Source organism: Syzygium oleosum, unplaced genomic scaffold (genome assembly GCF_021117445.2).
Source record: "Syzygium oleosum isolate NSW1041296 unplaced genomic scaffold, Sole_v2.1 Sole_v2.65, whole genome shotgun sequence".
NCBI lineage: Eukaryota > Viridiplantae > Streptophyta > Magnoliopsida > Myrtales > Myrtaceae > Syzygium > Syzygium oleosum.
In genome coordinates, this window is record NW_026607549.1 from 597,627 (window position 1) to 616,640 (window position 19,014).

Below are 19,014 nucleotides of genomic sequence, written 5' to 3' on the forward strand. Positions count from 1 at the left end.
TAGTCTTTTTCTTTTTCAGCAATGTCTGCAAGGCCCATTCTTTCGATGGTCCAAGGAAAAATCAAGTCGGGCCTTGCGACGCCATGATTATGGTTCCTCTGTATTTTCTTGATCCTTTATATGACTAATTATATCTTTATTTAAATCACTAATTTTGGCCGGTCCGACCTGGTCCGGGGCATTTCCACGTCAGAAGCCCGGTAGCCGGGAACATCCCGAATGAAAAGAAATTATGGCTCCGATCGGCCCGAGCTTTTCGGGCGACCGGAAAAGTTCCGACACTTTTAAGACAACTTTCAGAAAAGGTGAAAAGAAAACCTTCATCATCAGAACCGTGGATGACTTGAGACTTTGTTTCTCCTCCTTTTGGAAGATGCAAACATGACACAATCATCCAAATGTACCAAAAAATTTCCCTCATCTAAGAAATTGTGTTCCTACAACATTTTCAAGTATGGTGCATCCCGGCAGATTCACCGTCGGCATAGCAGCCAGGAAGAAGAAAATATGGCATATATAGCCAAAAATCGAAATGAGAAAGATATGGACATGAAAGAAAGAAAGAGCATAGACTTTGAGAAGCCTAACGCTCGGCCTACGCGAGCACATACTGTTGCAAATGTTTAGTTCTCTTCTTGTTCTTGAGCTTGCGAAACGCGCACGACTCTATTTGCCTTATCCTTTCCCTGCTCACGCCCATGAGCTCCCCGATTTCTTGCAGCGTCTTCATCCTCCCGTCTTCAAGGCCGAACCTCCACCTCACCACTTGCTTCTCTCGTGGGTTGAGACTGTCCAGGACCTTCTCCAGGTCCTGCCTCATAAACTGCTTTAACAGCAAATCTTCTGCTGTTTCGGAATCGGGATTGGCTATCACTTCCTGTCCAAAGAGAGGAAATGATCAGAAGGGCATTCACATGACAAAAAATGTGGGGCTTTTTCGAAAATAAACCTTCGCCAAATTAACCGATCCAAAGAGGTAATCCACACTAGCACTACCCATTTCACTGAATGAAGGACTTCTTAGTTGTATAACTTGATCTCATTAGCCACAAGATAGTATCAGCAACATATGCTTGAAGTTGCTAAGGAGGTGAAAAAATTGACGTTTTCACACTAGATGGTATGAGAATACATAAAGATTTACAAACTTGTCCCAGGGTGACACAACGTGACACAACGCATTACACAAGTGAGTTTAACTTCAATGAAGAGGAAATACATTGGCAGTGAATAAGGAAGAAAATGAACACATAGAACAAAAAGGAAAATTTGTATTTCACAGGATACAATTAGCATAAAAGCACGCCGGCTTATTGCCAACATATACCAAGATTAACAAGAAAACAGATGATGGAGAGAATGAAGTTGTTGAATGAAAAACGAACTGAATTGACAATGTGAACCGGAAATTCGATGAAATGAAGCTTGCACATAGCCCCACAGCACGATAAACTAGTGACAAAGTGACAGGAACAGGCTCTCAACCACGAGGCGAGAGCCGAGAAGTTCAACACCTCCCACGTATGCCCTACCCCGATCTCATTCGGAATACAGAGACAGGGTAACCTACACACCCAGGAAATTTTACCAAACCGATGCACATAGTTAGGTCAGGTTCTACAAGTTTAGAAAAATGGAAAAAGGTCAAAGGTTGTCTGTAAACTGCATAGAAAAAAGTACATGTTCAGAAAATAATAAAATTGTCAAGAAATCGGAAGGGGATGCCCATGGCACAGCTGTTCACCCAATTTCGAAGTACAAATGTATTACATGATATGATGAATGTTCCTTGGGCTGAAAGTATTGCTAACGTGTGCTAAAATTTATCATTACTCTTGAGGACTTTTCACATTTGCACATTAAACTATCACAACTTTGAGAAAAATCATCTTAACTGGAATATTTGGCTAAAGTTTCATCTTTCCAATTGGGTTTAGATTTGATTCAATAACTCTTCAGACTAAATAGTTGTTTTACTCAAAAAGACACCAAACTAAATATGCAAGTGCCAGCAATAAAAGATCACCAAAGGGGGGTGAAAATCTGGAGAAAGTTAACTATACTTCATCATCCACATGACAGCAAAGGGGGGCTTACAGAAGGTTTGAGATTTTGATGGATTCCAATCTTTTGGTCAAGAGATCTTGGAGCTTTAGGGGTCATGAGAACAGTGTTAAGCCTCTTCATTGATAGCCCCGTCGCCTTGGCTACTTCCTCATTGTCCGGTTGTCTTCCATTTTCGCTGTACAATTGCTTCCTCGCCTCCTTCACTCTATATGTTGCCTCAACCATGTGAAACTGTTGAATGGAGATAACCAACATTAGAGATGATGAGCATCTGGTTTGGTGAAAGCTCCACCAAACTTTTTTCCTCTTACACGCAAAATAGTAAGACTTGCAAATGATGAAATGTGAAACATACTGGTAAACGAATTGTCCTGGACTGATCGGAAAGAGACTTTCGAACTGCCTGCTTTATCCACCAATGAGCATATGTAGAAAACTTGAACCCCTTTGAAGCATCAAACTTCTCAGAACCTCTTACCAAACCACGACATCCTTCCTGTTGATCGTGAACCAGACCGAAGGATTTTGATATTCATATGTATGTGTGATGAAGTTTGAAACTCAATAAAACTGTCAGATCATCATTTGCAAAAAGAACAATGGAAAAATAAGTACCTGCACAAGATCTTGAAGATTCATTCCAGCTCCCTGATAATTTTTTGCAATGGATATAACAAGCCTTATGTTGCTTTTGATCATTTTGTCTTTACAAAGTCTTCCATAATTCAAACGCTTCCTTAGAGTCTTCTGATCAACTCCTGCAGCAGCTGCCCATTGTGCAAAGGTCGGCTCACCTCCACATCGCTCGGTTAGCTCCACCTGGAGTCTTTCCAGCTTCAATAAATCCTGAATGACATTGGAAAGTGAGTCGAGAGAGAAGAATAAGGAAAAGAAAGAAAGAAATGGGACATGCATCATTGGATACAAATACAATCCTCTCAATAGGGTCGCCTGCAGTACAGGCACTTGCGCTGCTAAACATAAAGAATACTTTACTTCAAGTTATTGGAGATGCAAAAGAGGTATGCTTGACCAACAAAAGGTACCTTCTCTCATTCACTTCCAATGCACAATTAATAGACGTATGGCATCCATTTTTACATTCGAATTTAAAACTACAAAATACTAAGGCATTTCTATTCAGTCGCCACAAGCAGCAGGCCTCTTAGGAAAACCTTCACAGTTTTTACAAGACAAGGAAAATTTCTTTTCCTAAAAGGAGCCATGGTTGTAATATTGATCCATTACCAGACTCAAAGGTCTCTCTAAGTGATTTAACCTAAGGTAGAGATTCTTCTTATTCCAATTTTAATAAAGTTCACTTCAAGATCTTTTCTATCTAATTTAGTGGTTCAAATATTTTTCTCCTAGTAAATCCAGTGTTTTTCCAGCATAACAAAATAATACGATTGCCTTGATAGCCCAGATGGTAAGGCCGCATACAAACCATTAACCATGGAAATTCATCCAGACTTGGTCAAATGAGTCCCATCCAAGGTCCCCCAATTTACCGAGTAGGGATGAACGTTAGAGTACCTCAGAGGGTTCTCGGTCATCAAAAAAAAAATACGCTCTACCAGTAGAGATTAGAAATTCGCGAACTAGGTAATATGCACTTGTTCTACCTGTATTCCTTCTGACAATTCCGTTTCTTCCATGGCAGTAAGAAGCTTGGAACTGCTAGTGGTTGCTCTCAAGTAGCGCAACGGATCGGTGTAATCTACATCTTGTAAAGATGCACGCTTCTTCTTACTAAGAGAACCTGACCTCACAGAAACTACATTCGCAGCTGCTTTTTCCGCTGCTCTTACTCTTCTTTCTTTCCTTTCTGTTTGCCGCCGTGATCTTACAGCTATGCTTTTGAAGAGCTGTTCTTGCAGAATTTGAAGCTCTTCATGGGTCGGCTCCAAATCTTCAGATTCGTCCGCTGAGTACTGCATGATATTTTCTTCCCTTAACCCACCCTCAGATTTCATTAACTCCGTCAAACTGTTGGCATGTTCTAGCTCCAACAGTTCAGCATGCTTTGAAAGAGAAGTACTTGTTCTGGATGAAATTTCAAACTTACTATCAATATTTGAAGAACTTTTATTCCTGATCATAAGTGCTGCATCTTTTGCAGATTTCAAAGCTGCCTTTGCAAGAGTAACCGCTTCAGCAGCTGCTGCAGCTATTAGTGCCTCATCACTTGTTAAAAGTGTTTCCGTAGCTAAAGTTGCACTAAGATTTACCTGATGAGAAAGTTCAAATTAAAGTGCTTTATAAGTGACAGGATGAACGGAATCTCGAATTGCAAGCCTTAGTAAAAGCATAGACAATTTCTTTTTATGAAGGAAAAGAACATAAAAGTCAACCACAATTAATTATGTAAAAAGAGCAGGATACTTGGTGAACAATGTTACAAAAAGCCTGAGCTCAAGCATAATCACGAAGCCATTACCAAAAGGATTTTGGGAAGAAGACCACCTTAGATGATCAATTAAACATTGGATATTTGGGTCGAATAATGCAATATATTAGTTATCTTCCGCATAGAAATAGAAATGCCCAAAAGAAATTCCACTATTTGTATATAAACAAGCCTTTCACCTCTGTGGTTGGACCGACCGCCCCTGTGAATGTCCAAGGCCTGTTTGAAGTTGGGGAATCTGTAAGAACTTCTAAAGAAGGCAATCTCAGCTTTTCCATGTCAAGGATGACAGCTGTTGCAGCTGATGACAACATCGACGGAGACGTGGTGGACAATAGGCATTGTGCACGGAAATAAGTAGGCTCTCTATTTTTCTCTGCAAAACAATTTCTAAACAATGGTAACGAGGTTCATTACAACTACATAAAAGCGCACAATAAGTTTTAAAAAGTCCATGGCTCTGCATCATAATCATTTAATTATGATAAAAATTAACAACAAAGCTTCTGCCCCTTCATACTTGGCACAACAAGGAACAGAGCACATTTAACTATTGCTCACAAATTGCCTGACGTATAAAAATTCTAACAAGTGAGATATCCTTCCTGAAATTAACCAACTTTGAACAGCAAGTCCAGCAAGAATAATTCAGCAAACCAATAAGAAAGGGGGAGTAACTATTAGAGTAGTCGTTATGGTACAAATAAAGAGGTGAAGCGAGAATGGTACAAGAGTAATGGCTATAGTAAATTGTTCTTCACACAACTCAAGGAGACTCGTGTCCATGTCAAATGGCTTATTGCCACATAGCCTTTTGCATACTTAGCACTAATTTGTTTCCCTAATGATATCTGTGGGAGGCATTGGCCACTAGAACATGACCAAGATAAAAACTCTCAAGATAACTCCAATACCAGCAAGTCCCTTTCCATCCAGGTAATTTGGGTTGACTTACACTGATAAAGACACGGATTAAGCTTCCGTAGGTACCTATTCACCTTCAGGTGCCTTAAGGCACTTCAAGTCTAACATGAGAGCATTACATGGACTACAAGGAATCAACTCCTATCCTAGTGTTTGGCTACAAGCACAACAGTACATAATCCGCTTTAAGTGCAGTATGCTCAAGAACAAAGCCGTTTCCCATTAACATTATCTTAAGCGACAACGTTAGCTTCTGCCAGATTCTAAGAAGCCATGAAAATTGAACTGACTGAGAAACTGAATTAGACCCAAAAAGTCAAAACTCAGAGACATTGACATTCATAGAGTCCAGCAATCAATAACAAAGCCCGAGAATGATAGAGATATGAGAAGCAGATTCTTGAAATCACGACAGACGGCCCTTACAGCAACAACCGACAACTCCACAGCTAAATTACAATGCCCAAAACCAGCTATCGGTCCTTTTCCATTCAACGACCTCAAAAAGCAAACACCAATGCCGAAATCAAGAAAGGGAAACCCACCCACGGGAGTACAGGGAAGGAACGAAAAAACAAGCCCATTTGAACACGCTGGCTAAGAAGACAGAAGCAATGAGGAATCGGCGAACAGGGCAAAAGGGAGCTTACGAGCGTGGACGTGAGCCCTGAACTGAATGGAGAAGGTGTCCGGCTGGCACTTGAACTGCGGGAGCAGACATGAAGACATCCTCTGTGCTTGCCCAAGATTCGGGCAATCCTCATTCAATTGTGTCCCGCAAAAGCACCACCCTCTATCCCTCTTCCCTCTCTCTCCCTCTCCCTCCACCCCAGGTGGATGGCGGCTTTCATTCACTTCCCATGTCGAAAACAAGAAAAGGGAGGGAGAGAGAAACGTTCAGATGGGTACTTGGGAGGAGCTCTTGAGAGGGGGAGAGGGGGAAAGAGGGAAAAGGGTATGTGATGGACAAAACAGATAAGGAGGAAGAGGAAGAAGATAAGGGGGGGGGGGGGGGGGGGAGGGGACTGGAGGGTTATGCTGCTGTACAGAGCGAAAGCGGTCTGCTAAGCTGGAGTCGAAGTGACTTTCGTTGGCTTGTGTCTTTTTCGCCTCTTTTTTTTCTTACATGTTTTTTACATGCTTTACATGTTTTTCCGGCGACCCAGTTTGGGGGGGCGAATGTTGAGGGTCTGATGTCTACGATGAGAAAACCCTGGAGGGTTTGACTTCCTCTCGGTTGCGTTGACCATAAAAGATCCCAAAAATTATGTTGCATTAATAAGGGGTTAATTCCAAAACAAAACAAAAAATACCAACTTTACTTTAAGTAACAATTCTGACCCGAACTTTTTTTTGTCTCAATAAAGAGCACAAACTTTTACTTGAGTCCTAAATTTGGCCCCCGTGATGTGAAATTTTCATATTTTTCATGTCAGATTTGAGATGTAAGTAAAATTTAATGAATTTTTATGAGACAAAAAAAAAGTTCGGTTCAGAATTGTCACTCGGGGTAAATTGGTTCTTTTTTTTGGAATTTGGTCCATTAATAAATTTATTTGATTTTAAAAATTTATAAACACGAATGGGATAAAATAAATCCAAATTTCCAATATAGGAGAGACACATGGTAAGCACAAAATTGTGCTTTCCTTTTTCTCTCTTTTGTGTCCTTCGAATTTGTGATGGTCGATTGGTCTGGTGAGCACAATCGTAAATATTGATTTTGAACGTATCGATATTTTGTCCCATCCCGCAAGACTCGTGTAAGTACATGATCTTTTTGTGTTATATACATAAAACATACGATACCATCTTGAAATGACTGATATGGAAAAAAAAAACAAATCACAGTTCCTTTTGTTTTTTTTTTTTTTGGTCGAAATCACAGTTCCTTTAGATATCTCGAATTTGAAAAATTGGTGAAAATCTCACTCCTAAGTGTTCAAAACTAGTTATTTTGAATCGGTTTAATTTCCATTAATTAATTTTACTATAATCCACTAATTAACACTAAAACTCGTAAAAATAACCCTGTTAACAGAACCCTCTCAATTCTGTAAAATTTCAAAATTGTTCATAACTCAGTAAAAAATTATCAGGATGCCCTTTTCATGCCTAGTTTTGCCATTTTTACATTTTTCCCGTTTAAGACGCAACAAAACCTTTTAGTAATCTTTCAAACACACCAGGCGTATGGAAAGCTTTTTAATTCAAGCCCAACAATCACAATAACTTAACATACAATTATTGAAACTTAATCACACATAGAGTAAAATCTAGACTAAATGACCAAACCGGTGGATTTGATCTTTATACAGGGTTTTTCCTAAAAAGTGCTCCCCAACACTTGTCAAGCAACTAAAAAGAAATTACTGCAGTTTCTGATGGAGTGAATTTGCTGGTGATGTGCACAGTCAAACTTTGAAATTTACTGCAATTTCTCCTCAGATGCCTCGTCATAGTCTTGCTTCCTCTTCAGGACCATATGCCCAGTGATTTCCCACATCGCTGGGTTCGCTTGCATGTCCCAGAAGCTCCACACCGACTTCTCCAAGAGCTTGTTTCTCAGCATAACAATGCCCGTCATGCCAACACATCAATCAGAATCTTTCATGGAGTACATTCAAAAGTCTTTAGGATATCACAAATATAGATTGCGTATCACCTGTGGGAACAGGAGAATACCCTTTCCACGATTCAATACGAGGGCGTCGTAAGGAATATTGGTGTCTTCCAGGCAGATACAAGAGTCCGAAACAGCATTGGACGAGTCTTGTATAGTATTTCCACCTTCAAAAACAAGACCTCTGACTGGATAATTGATAAATTCAGATACATGCACCCCATTGTCGGGGGCTGCTATTTTCGATATTGATGATCAAGTTACATCTTTTATCCTACCGAAGTTTACAAGTCGTTATTTGACGAAGCCGACAAGTTACGAGTAGAAATTTATCGAGTAGACACCCGGAAATGCAGGTGATTTGATGGTGGCAGATGCCCCCTGGCTGTTGAAACCTAGTCGGGTATAAGGATCTCCAGATTCTGAAGCCATGCACAGGGCGAGCCAGAAACTTGCATGATCAATCCTTTGAGGCAGGCGCCCCAGGATGCTGAGGGATCAGCAGCACATGGCCATATTCAATAGGACTGACCCGTGAATATAGAAGAAGAAGAAGATCAGCCAACAAGCTTCCCGAAAGACACCAAAAGCAAGACGATGATTTATTTTCAAGCAGACAACCACGTACATTGATGGCAGCAAACACTGGGGGAACCCTCGACATCAATCGGAGCATCAGGGAAGAACCCGAGTTTCGCCATCCTCGCTTGCTTCGAACCGCGAGAGCACCGCTTCCTGTCCAACTTAGGTGAAGTTGAAACCTTTCTTCTTGAGGTGACGGTTCTTCATTCAGCTGTCCAATGAAGCCATACTCACGCGAGATCACCTACACCAAAACCACCACAGTAAACATCACAATAAATTGGGACAAGGTGGCCATGACAAGGGAGAAAGACAATTTGTAGGAAGGAGATAATTAATAATCAATCAATATTTTAAGTAATAATTTAGTAATCAACAACCAATTTATATTTCAATTAATAATTTACCTTTCATTTGTTTCCAGATTGATCTTTGAATTTCCATGCCATGCTTTGGCTCAACTTTAGAAAGAGACATTTGGCATTATGGGCGAACATGGGTGCTTAGCCAATCATGAACCCCGTAACAGATTATGTTGTCAACTCGTATCGAATAGATTTATATATGTCAAGTCATTAAAATAAGCAAATTGTATACGTCGAGGTTGCACCAACCGAACCACATCATAACATGATTTCCATGGACTGCATATCATGGCATGATTGCAATACGTGCACGGATTGAGTGAGTGCCAAGCTCGGCTCTCTTCCATGGCACGACCGAACGAATCGAGTCGTGTTAGGAATCGCTACCTCCGGACCGGGAACGATCTTGACTCTCTCGATCCAATACCCATGGGCTGGGCCCACTCTTGATACTGGGCCTGGGCCTTTGTTCCTCCTTTGACATTCTTCTAAAAAATGCTCATCTGGAAGCCCAGAAGAAGCCCAGCCCAAAACAACACGATGGCAGGCCCGTAAATTCGTCCATCTTCTTCGTCTTGTCTCTGCATATAAATACCGAACCATCTCGAAACCCTAATCTCTCCCTGCGTCCACCAATCCCATAAACCCTTCTCACCTCCCCCACTCCGCCGCCGCCGCCGCCGCCAAAATGGCCGCCGCCGCCGCGCGCCCCCTCGTCTCCATCCATTCCCTGGACGGCGACATGGCCACCGACTCCGCCGCCACCCTCCCCTTGCCGGACGTCATGAGGTCCTCGATCCGCCCCGACATCGTCGGCTTCGTCCACTCCAACATCTCCAAGAACAGCCGGCAGCCGTACGCCGTCTCCAAGCGCGCCGGCCACCAGACCTCCGCCGAGTCCTGGGGCACCGGCCGCGCCGTCTCCCGTATCCCCCGCGTCCCCGGAGGCGGCACCCACCGCGCCGGCCAGGGTGCCTTCGGCAACATGTGCCGCGGCGGCCGCATGTTCGCCCCCACCAAGACCTGGCGCCGCTGGCACCGCCGCGTCAACGTGAACCAGAAGCGCTACGCCGTTGCCTCCGCCATTGCCGCCACCGCCATCCCCTCCCTCGTCCTCGCCCGCGGCCACCGCATCGAGTCCGTCCCCGAGCTCCCCCTCGTCGTCTCCGACGCCGCCGAGGCCGTCGAGAAGACCGCCGCCGCCGAGAAGGTCCTCAGGGAGATCGGCGCCTTCCCCGATGCCGAGAAGGCCAAGGACAGCATGGGCATCCGCCCCGGGAAGGGCAAGATGCGCAACCGCCGCTACATCAACCGCAAGGGCCCCCTCGTCGTCTACGGCTCTGAGGGCGCCAAGATCGAAAAGGCCTTCCGTAACATCCCTGGCGTCGAGGTTGCCAACGTCGAGCGCCTCAACCTGCTCAAGCTTGCCCCCGGTGGGCACGTCGGGCGGTTCGTCATCTGGACGAAGTCCGCGTTCGAGAAGCTCGATTCAATCTACGGTTCGTTCGAGAAGACCTCGGAGAAGAAGAAGGGATACGTGTTGCCGAGGTCGAAGATGTTGAATGCTGATTTATCGAGGATCATCAACTCTGATGAGGTCCAGTCTGTGGTGAGGCCGATCAATAAGGAGGTGAAGAGGGCAACCCTGAAGAAGAACCCATTGAAGAACCTGAACACCATGTTGAGGCTCAACCCTTATGCTAAGACTGCTAGGAGGATGTCTCTTTTGGCCGAGGCTCAGCGTGTGAAGGCCAAGAAGGAGAAGCTCGACAAAAAGAGGAAGCCCGTTACCAAGGTACTCTTTTTATTCTACTATAGCTTGTTCTTCTATTGGACATTTCGCCATTACTGTCAATTTTATCACTTTAGTATGGAGACAGGATCGTTTAGTGTTAGTTTAATGTATATGATTGTGTACATATTGATAGATACTCTTTTTGACTTGCTATCGTGATTTTTCCTCATGTTGTGTGGTCTTGTTACTAAAATTAAAGTACATGTTGCAATTTATGATATTTTAGCATGACTTTAATGTGTCCTAGTTTGTACATCGGTACTCTGTTTGATGGAAGCTTATGAGTCGCAATTGCGATTTGCCTCTGACAATTCCCATAGTGATTGTTGTCTTGTCTTTAGACTCACGTATTTTTAGTGAGTTCGTACTTATAAAATATCGAATTTTGCTTTAGGTGGAAATCCTTGAATGTTATTTGATACTAAAATCTGTTTAACCTTTGATCTGTGGATGAGTTTCATTCATAAGGTTTGGCGTTGAACATTGATCAGAAGGAATATCACATTAGACTAGTCACTAGAGAGATGAGATGTGCTTTTGAGCTATCTGTGATGGGTTTACCACCACAGTTGAATAGTTGTGCTACATGCTCATATTTTTGGCACTAATCTCTATTACAAGTATATAATGCCCTGATCACTGCTCTTTTTTTTGCTTGGAACTCATTTTCTACATTCTGTTGTTTCAAAGAAGTGTTACCGCGATGGCGAGATCATATGTTGGGCTATTCTGTGCTGTTTGCATATGGTAACTATTGAGCAAATTTGAAGTTGGAGCCTTTATAGGCTTATCATGTCTGTTTGTCCGTGAAGTTAATTTGGTGCATTGCCCTTATTTAGCTTCTTGTGAGTTGATATGCGTTTGGTACTGTATTTGCAAGGTGTCATCTGTTCACCTGCGACTGCTACTAACTTTGTGGCCGATGTTTAGCTTTCTTGTATCGCTCAATTCACATCTTCTCTTGCACTTAAACTTGTCAAACTCTTTTGACCAAAAAAAAAGAAACTTAACAAACTCAAGCTATTTTTGTGGCGATTCTCTGTAGTTGGCCTGCTCTGTTTTATATTGTCTGGGCGAGGGGAATTTCGTCATTGCTCCAATGAAGAATTGCCTCATACACATGACTCATCTCCTATTTTTGTCATTCGCTTGTGCTTTCAGGAGGATGCAGCAGCGATCAAATCGGCCGGAAAGGCATGGTATCAGACAATGATCTCAGACAGTGATTACACCGAATTCGAGAACTTCTCGAAGTGGCTCGGAGTCTCCCAGTGAACTTGATTAATGTCATTTTTATCTTGCCTTAGACCTATTTTTGTCATCTGTTTTGCTTTCTTGCCACCCATTTGTGTTGTTATTTATGCATTTTTGAGATAGGATCTCATGGTTTTGGAAGAAGGTTGATTGAAATCACAAGAGAATTGCTTTTTCCTCCCTGCTTTACCCATCCTGGCATCCTTTATTTGCAACTGTGTTATTGTTTATGCAGCATAATCGATGGGTTTTCTTCGTTCTTGCCTTCGCTTCCCCTTAAACATGTGAAAATATGGTGGAAGCTGATGAACATGAGGGCATTTTCTAGTTTTGTTTGGAGAGAAAATGCATATTCTTCCATAATTTGCTGTAATGTATAGGATTGGAGTTTTGCTTGTTCATTTGGTTAGTTTTTGGTTTTTACTATTGCTTCATTGTATACTCACTGTGACACCAAATGCCAAATGCGACCCTTTTCTTGAATGATATGGCACATTGTATGTCCTTCCCAACCTTTTCTTTATATTGAAATCATTCATAAGCCCAGATGGGAAACCACTCACGAGATAAAAAACAAAAATTAATAAGGAATTAAGCGTACAAATAAAAGTCACATCTTTCTCCTCGTGAAAATTACAAAAAATTTCAAAAAATTCTGAGGTAATGACATAACAAGGGGTCTGAATTTGCACTCGGTGCTCAATCGCATGCCCGTTCAATCAAGCATCTTAAATTTTGATATTTTGATCGATTTAAGGCTTTTGCTGCATGTGGACAGATAGGCTCGATGAAAATGATAAAACGGACAACCACATCGATCTTTTTTCAAATTCAGCATAGAAAACATTTGTAAGGCCGACTGTATAATAAAAATTTCAGATCTCTTCATTGATAGAAATTACGGGATAAAAATTATATTAGCGAAGAAATTAAGAACTATGTAAATTTAAAAGAAGAAATAAACTAAAGGTCCTCTTCGCTCGCGAAAGACGAACTCCAGAGACAAGGGAGCGGGAGGGAAAAGAAAAGCCGAAATAAAAATACGAGGGAGTCCAGTGTTGGTAAGTCTTAATTATTAAATCGTAAATAAATCGAAGATTGAGAATTAATTTGGAATTTTTTTTAAATTTACATCTATGGAAAAGCCCCCATTATTTCCTAAGTGCCAATTGGCATTGTTGAGAAGAGAAAGAACAACAAAAGGATGCAGAGCTGATCATGCTAGTAGCCCTGAGTTTTAATTCACTATACACTAATATTAAAATATTCTCATTTTGATAAATAGTGGAGCCCCAACATCTTCACTCTCTCTCTCTCTCTCTCTCTCTCTACCAACTCTTAGAGGAAAGTTTGGTCAACTGGCATACAATTAATGTTGACAAACACATGCTCTTCACCGTGATTTGCCCTACCTATCAGGTGAGGGAGTGAACGCGAAAACTCCCGCGTGGACCGTCTCAATTGACTAGACACAACCATATTCATAGATCATGCGAAATTCACGCAAGACACATTACTATCAACCTGTTATTTAACAGCAAATTGAGTCTTCACGAAATTGATTCTATGAATGGTTATAGTTGCATATTGATCGGCCAGACTAATCCACTTAGATTGTCAATATGGCAAGGACGTTCCTCCAATCACGCATCACGAGATTGAAACGGGGCATGCCCCTAGTATCCATCGACGTAGATACGACTAGGGCATTTGTCCCATGTAAGGCCAAGGGATACGTGACTTCCCTTGCAAGTTCGCCGACCACAATAGACTCCTAGAATAGGTTCGGCTTCGGGGATTCTCGGTCACAACAAAACGCGTGAGGTTTCATCAAATGATAATGGTGATGTCCTTCCATCTCCTGAAATTTTAACTAAATGCAGGCGTTCCCCATGTAAGAAATGGACTAAAGTTAGAAATCTCTCACTTGCTGAGGAAATTAAGAGCTGCCCTAGACCTAGTTGTTCCTAGAAAGCAGAGATGTAATGTCAATAGCAGGCAACGTTTGCCATTACTTGAGATGTTACTTTCATTTACTTAGAGGAAAAAACGTCTAGGTTTTAATCTACAGTTTCCCACCAAGCCCAGTTATTACTCATATGGATTGGTCCCCCTTCAGTCAGTTTAACCAGTGGAGATTGCATCAGAAAAAGTGGGTAGGAAAAGGGAAGATTCAGAAGAAGTTTAACTTGAAATCATCGCCGAAATGGGATCGCGGGCTATTGCTACTCGGAATCTCATGCCGATTCTATACGCTGTTTTGCTTTTTGGTCTTGGTCATGCCCGTTCATGTTTCTTGTTTCATTTCCTTCTCTTCTGTAAAACCTTTGCAGCTAAAAGAAAGCTGTTGGCAAGAAAATGTCATCCGAAATATATTTTTGGCTGAATAATGATGTCATTAGAGATGATCGCCAATAAAATTTTCACCTTCATATGACTAAGCATCTTTCTCGTCGTTAATTTAACGCAGTACACGTTAACCAGCTCGGTTTAGATGGAACTCGAACATGTGATACATGTCTTTTGTGGTTTGCAAAGAATCTAATGACTGGGCATATTTTGTTGGCAGCAATGGCTAGAGTGAGCGAGGGTCCGTCTGCATCTATCGTGGAGGCGAAAGTTTCCAGTGCATCATCACGTGGCGACTTAAACGTCAGGAGATCCGACTTCCCCAGTGACTTCCTATTCGGAGCTGGCAGTTCTGCCCTGCAGGTACTTAACATTTCAAGTACATTTTGAGATTCTAGGATTTCTTGACCTTGTTATATTTAGACCTCGTTGACAGAGTAGTATCATCAATACCCGGCGGCTCCTGGTACGACCTATTACCATTCTCTTGAGTCGGATTAAGCCGCTGTATTAAGCGTCATCTGTGTGTTGATGTGACTGGTGCAGACAGAAGGGTCGGCCAGAGAATACGGGAAAGGATTGAGTGTCTGGGACGTCTATGCTAAGAAATACCCAGGTTCATTTCACCAATTTGACTCTATGCCTCCTCTATCAATATTATGCTCTTCGGCGTAGTTGATTGTTCGTGATGAAATTGCTCGCTAGGAGGCGACAATGCATCAATACTGGTCTAATTGTCCATAACTGATGTTTCTTTCTCTGTTCAGGAACAATCGCAAACAGAAGTACCTTGGAAACAGCGGTTGATTCATACAGACGTTATAAAGTAAGACGGAGACCCCCATGACACGTTCCTTTGGAGTAATTTTTTTTTCCTTCTGCTTCTGTAGTTAGATGTGAGAATTCCTAACATTATCCAATCCGGTCATGCTGTCGCGGTTTATATATGTACATTGCTACTATACAGAAAGAGGTCAAGTTGCTAAAAGAACTTGGAGTGGATGCGTACCGATTTTCCATTTCCTGGACCAGGATTGTCCCAAGTAAGAGTCATTTAAATTCTAGAGATGTTCTTGATACTTACATTGCGAAAACTTTTCTGCAGGAAGATTAACGTTCACTTTTTCCTAACAAGACTCTAGAAGAGAGACATTTTCCTTAAAACACGTAGCTTTATCTGATGTTAGGAATATGCAGGTGGATCCTTGCGTGACGGAGTGAACCAGAAAGGCATCGCTCACTACAACAATCTCATTGATGAATTGATCGATAATGGTGAGTACTTTCTCGCCTTCCGTTTCTCTTGACCTTTTGCAATTACTTGAATGATCATTCTCATTTGGATAACATTCATAACTTACCCTTTATGCCCAATGCCCTAGGACAGCTTAGACCGGAATTCACCTTAGTTTAAGAGCTCACATTCGCTTGTATTCTAATACAGGCATAACGCCTTTTGTGACGTTGCTCCACTTTGACCCCCCCCGCAAATGCTTGAAGACAAATACAGAGGTCCCCTGAACCGGAAATTTGTGTGAGCAGCTTTACAAACCCTTTCCAACAAACAGTCGCATTTTTATATCATATATAGTCATTGATACTTCTTCATTTTATATTCCAGGGATGATTTCAGGGACTTTGCTGAAATTTGTTTCGAAATGTACGGAGATAGGGTCAAGAAATGGACCACGATAAACGAGCCTTTGATGGTGGCATTGTTTGGTTATGACACAGGGCTCGGGCCGCCAGGGAGGTGCTCAGACCCTCCTGGTGCATGTCCTAGAGGCAATTCGTCCACTGAGCCTTACATTGTGAGCCATAACCTGATACTTGCTCACGCCGCCGCTGTAAAGCTTTACAGGGAAAATTTTCAAGTGAGTAAAAATGAGTCATTCACGTTCTAGATATCGTCGTCACATTTGGCCTATCAACTCTTTTTCTTCTGTGTTGTTTTTGATGTTCGTCTGTTTGATTGTGATTTGTTTCTAGGCTGAACAAGGAGGAGAAATTGGCATATGCCTCGTAGGTCAATACTTTGAACCTTATTCAGAATCTTCAGAAGATAAACAAGCAGCCCAAAGAGCTCAAGACTTCTACTTGGGATGGTTTGTACTGTCAACTTCTATTAGGCGGAAAATTTAACCACAACATAGATATAAAGATACTTTGATTGGTCGATGAACATGGGACAGTGTAATCATTCCCGCAGATTCTGTTTCCTGGTCACATGACAGGTTTATGGATCCAATGGTGTATGGATCCTATCCACACACAATGCGACGCGTATTGAAGGAAAGACTACCGAATTTCACTGGAGAAGAAAAGAACTTGGTTAAGGGGTCATTTGACTTCTTAGGCTTGAATTACTACACGACCAGATATGCAAAGAGCCTAAACGTATATCCACACGCACCGCCAAAAAGTTACAGTCTAGACATGCATGCAGACCTTCGAGGTAAACTTGATAGATCAATGAAAGGAGTCTAGATTTATCGATGATGCTCTTGTTTCTTCTCTATACTCACTTCAGTTTTGGCTGTCTGCAGTTGACAGAGATGGAGTTCCTATAGGCCCAAAGGTGAGCCAGAGGGAAGAAGTATCAAGATAGAAGATAATAAATGCTTTTTTCTGGGAAAGTTTAACTCTAGTTGAGATTTTTACTTTTCTCAGAGGCCACAAAACAACACTTTGCGCATACGTTTACTGTAATTGCAGGCTGAAGGAAGCAGTTTCATTTATATATACCCGATTGGGCTACAGAGAGTTTTGAAGTACGTGAAGCAAAGATACGGGAGTCACAAAATCTACATCACCGAGAACGGTTTGATGCCTTGCCTTGTTTCCTTCTTGCTTCTAGAGAATGCTTTAGTTCTAAAATGTATCTCGAACTCCAGGAGTCACCCAGGCGAGGGTCGAGGGCAGGCCGACACAGGAAGCGCTAAATGATCAGCACCGCATAGAGTTCGTCCTTCAGCATCTTTATCAAATCAACCAAGCAATGAAGTACGTTATTGCAACAGAAAAGGCAATCGATTTGATTTCATAATGGCATCCTGCTATATTGATTAGACTCGACTCTTTTGTGCTTTTCCGCTAGTTTGACAAAGAAAAAGGAATTTCTTGCACCAAAAGGCAACAGCAAAACAAAATTTAAAAATGAATCTTCACAATATAATGTCTGTAGAATGTTAGTCTTAGCCACTTTAATTGTGCTCCAGGAGTGCCTAAAATCGTGCTTTATTCGATCTGCTCGTGCTATCTAAACGCGCGGAGGCACAAGCCTGACTCGACCGTGCTAAAATGGCTCGAGTATTTGTTCCGTGCAGGCAAGGAATCGACGTGAGGGGATACTTTTACTGGTCTCTGCTCGACAGCTTCGAGTTTGGAGATGGCTACACGGCTAGATTCGGGCTCTACTATGTCGACCACGACAACAATCTCAAGCGCGTACCTAAGCTGTCCGCGAAGTGGCTTCCTGCATTCCTGCGAGGCAAAGAAGAGACGCTGAAACACTAGTCATTTACATGACAGGTAGATTGTTTCCGTTCCATTGCGCCTAGTCTGTTAAAGCCATACCATTGGCTGCTTTCTTGGGAAGTTGCACCACTGAGACATTGCCTTTTCATGTTGCATGCATGCATTAGGATTTTCTTAGTCCCTCAGATCTCTTGTTGTCAAATGGCAACTAATGGAAGGGAAACTAGAATTTTGATTTGGTGAAAGGAAAAGCCCATTCACAGCCACACAGGACATTAGTGTGGATGATTTGCTTATTTTTATTTATTTATTTATTTATGCTTTGTTAAGACAAGGAAACCCACCATCTTAGGCGGGTAAATCTCGGGTCGATGAAATACCTCACTAATCTCGTGGCCGGGATAATACGTTGAGCTAAAAAGCCTAGGTAAATGGTCCAAATTGTGTGCACCTCGCGGCATGAAGAGTCGGACTTGTGCTGCCATGAAACCAATCATGAGGGTATTTCACGCGGAGATCTCGAAGAAAATCTCGAGATAGGAAATTATTTTGTTTCCATTTATTTTATTTCCTTTTATTTCCGAATCCTTAGGATTACGAAGTAAATCACTTAGAATTAAGAAGTGTGAAATATGTTCTTATTTCTTTCTACTTTCTAGTTGTCCCTATTTAAATGTTGTGTTTCGCAAGTATGATAAGTAATAAAAAAAAATAGAAGAAACCATTTTTCTCCTTTGAAAACCGCACTCTAAATTTCGGTGTCGATGTGAATTTTTGTAAGAAAAAAATATAGAGAAAATTGTAACAACGTAATGTTCACATCAATAAAATTCTTGGCTAGAATTTACGTGAATTTTTTTTTTTGCAAAGTGTATGCGAACCACATCATATAGGTTTATTATTCAAAAAAAAAAATCACGAGACACAAAATTGTAATATTTATCGAATTATATAGCATATTTTGACCGCGGAAATTAATTTGAATTAATTAGAAACACGAAAGCATAAAAGTGAGAGTGTAAATCACACGGTAAGAATCCGACTCTCAAGCATCCCGAGTCACAATCGAAACATTCAAAAGACCAACTTTCAGCCATCGAGGGGTAAACCCGAACCCCGAACATCCTAGACCACTCGATCCTCAGGAAATGATGGTTTTTGAAAGTGT

The 19,014-nt window shown here is 41.8% G+C and overlaps 2 protein-coding genes and 2 pseudogenes across 3 annotated transcripts; 2 read left to right on the plus strand and 2 right to left on the minus strand.

The window, feature by feature from the left end:
• Positions 1–308: 308 nt before the first annotated feature.
• Positions 309–6,391, minus strand: LOC115692370 (RNA polymerase sigma factor sigB). Of its 2 annotated transcripts, none has more exons than XM_030619201.2 (7): positions 6,052–6,391; positions 4,657–4,867; positions 3,693–4,298; positions 2,683–2,913; positions 2,423–2,563; positions 2,098–2,298; positions 309–877 (listed from the first exon to the last, which is right to left on the minus strand). In XM_030619201.2, exons 1-7 carry the CDS (start codon positions 6,120–6,122, stop codon positions 596–598), a joined length of 1,743 nt encoding a protein of 580 aa, XP_030475061.2. In that variant the 5' UTR covers positions 6,123–6,391; the 3' UTR covers positions 309–595. The 2 variants fall into 2 exon arrangements, with proteins under 2 accessions (XP_030475061.2, XP_030475062.2); XM_030619202.2 differs by having other exon boundaries at positions 4,657–4,853; positions 6,052–6,390.
• A 1,438-nt stretch (positions 6,392–7,829) lies between these two features.
• Positions 7,830–8,813, minus strand: LOC130137225 (GDP-L-galactose phosphorylase 2-like; annotated as a pseudogene).
• A 776-nt stretch (positions 8,814–9,589) lies between these two features.
• LOC130137226 (60S ribosomal protein L4-like) lies at positions 9,590–12,209 on the plus strand. The gene is made up of 2 exons (XM_056308031.1): positions 9,590–10,766; positions 11,928–12,209. Exons 1-2 carry the CDS (start codon positions 9,660–9,662, stop codon positions 12,039–12,041), a joined length of 1,221 nt encoding a protein of 406 aa, XP_056164006.1. The 5' UTR covers positions 9,590–9,659; the 3' UTR covers positions 12,042–12,209.
• Positions 12,210–14,156: 1,947 nt separating this feature from the next.
• LOC115692382 (beta-glucosidase 24-like) lies at positions 14,157–18,105 on the plus strand (annotated as a pseudogene).
• Positions 18,106–19,014: the final 909 nt, after the last annotated feature.

Excerpts from the sequence above, each read along its gene's own strand:
- LOC130137226 (XM_056308031.1), top strand. The coding sequence starts at position 9,660 with ATGGCCGCCGCCGCCGCGCGCCCCCTCGTCTCCATCCATTCCCTGGAC. Across the intron at positions 10,767-11,927 it reads AGAGGAAGCCCGTTACCAAG|GAGGATGCAGCAGCGATCAA; the intron begins GTACTCTTTTTA and ends TTGTGCTTTCAG.
- LOC115692370 (XM_030619201.2), bottom strand. The coding sequence starts at position 6,122 with ATGTCTGCTCCCGCAGTTCAAGTGCCAGCCGGACACCTTCTCCATTCA. Across the intron at positions 4,299-4,656 it reads CGGTCGGTCCAACCACAGAG|GTAAATCTTAGTGCAACTTT; the intron begins GTGAAAGGCTTG and ends CTTTCTCATCAG. Across the intron at positions 2,914-3,692 it reads AATTGTCAGAAGGAATACAG|GATTTATTGAAGCTGGAAAG; the intron begins GTAGAACAAGTG and ends AATGTCATTCAG.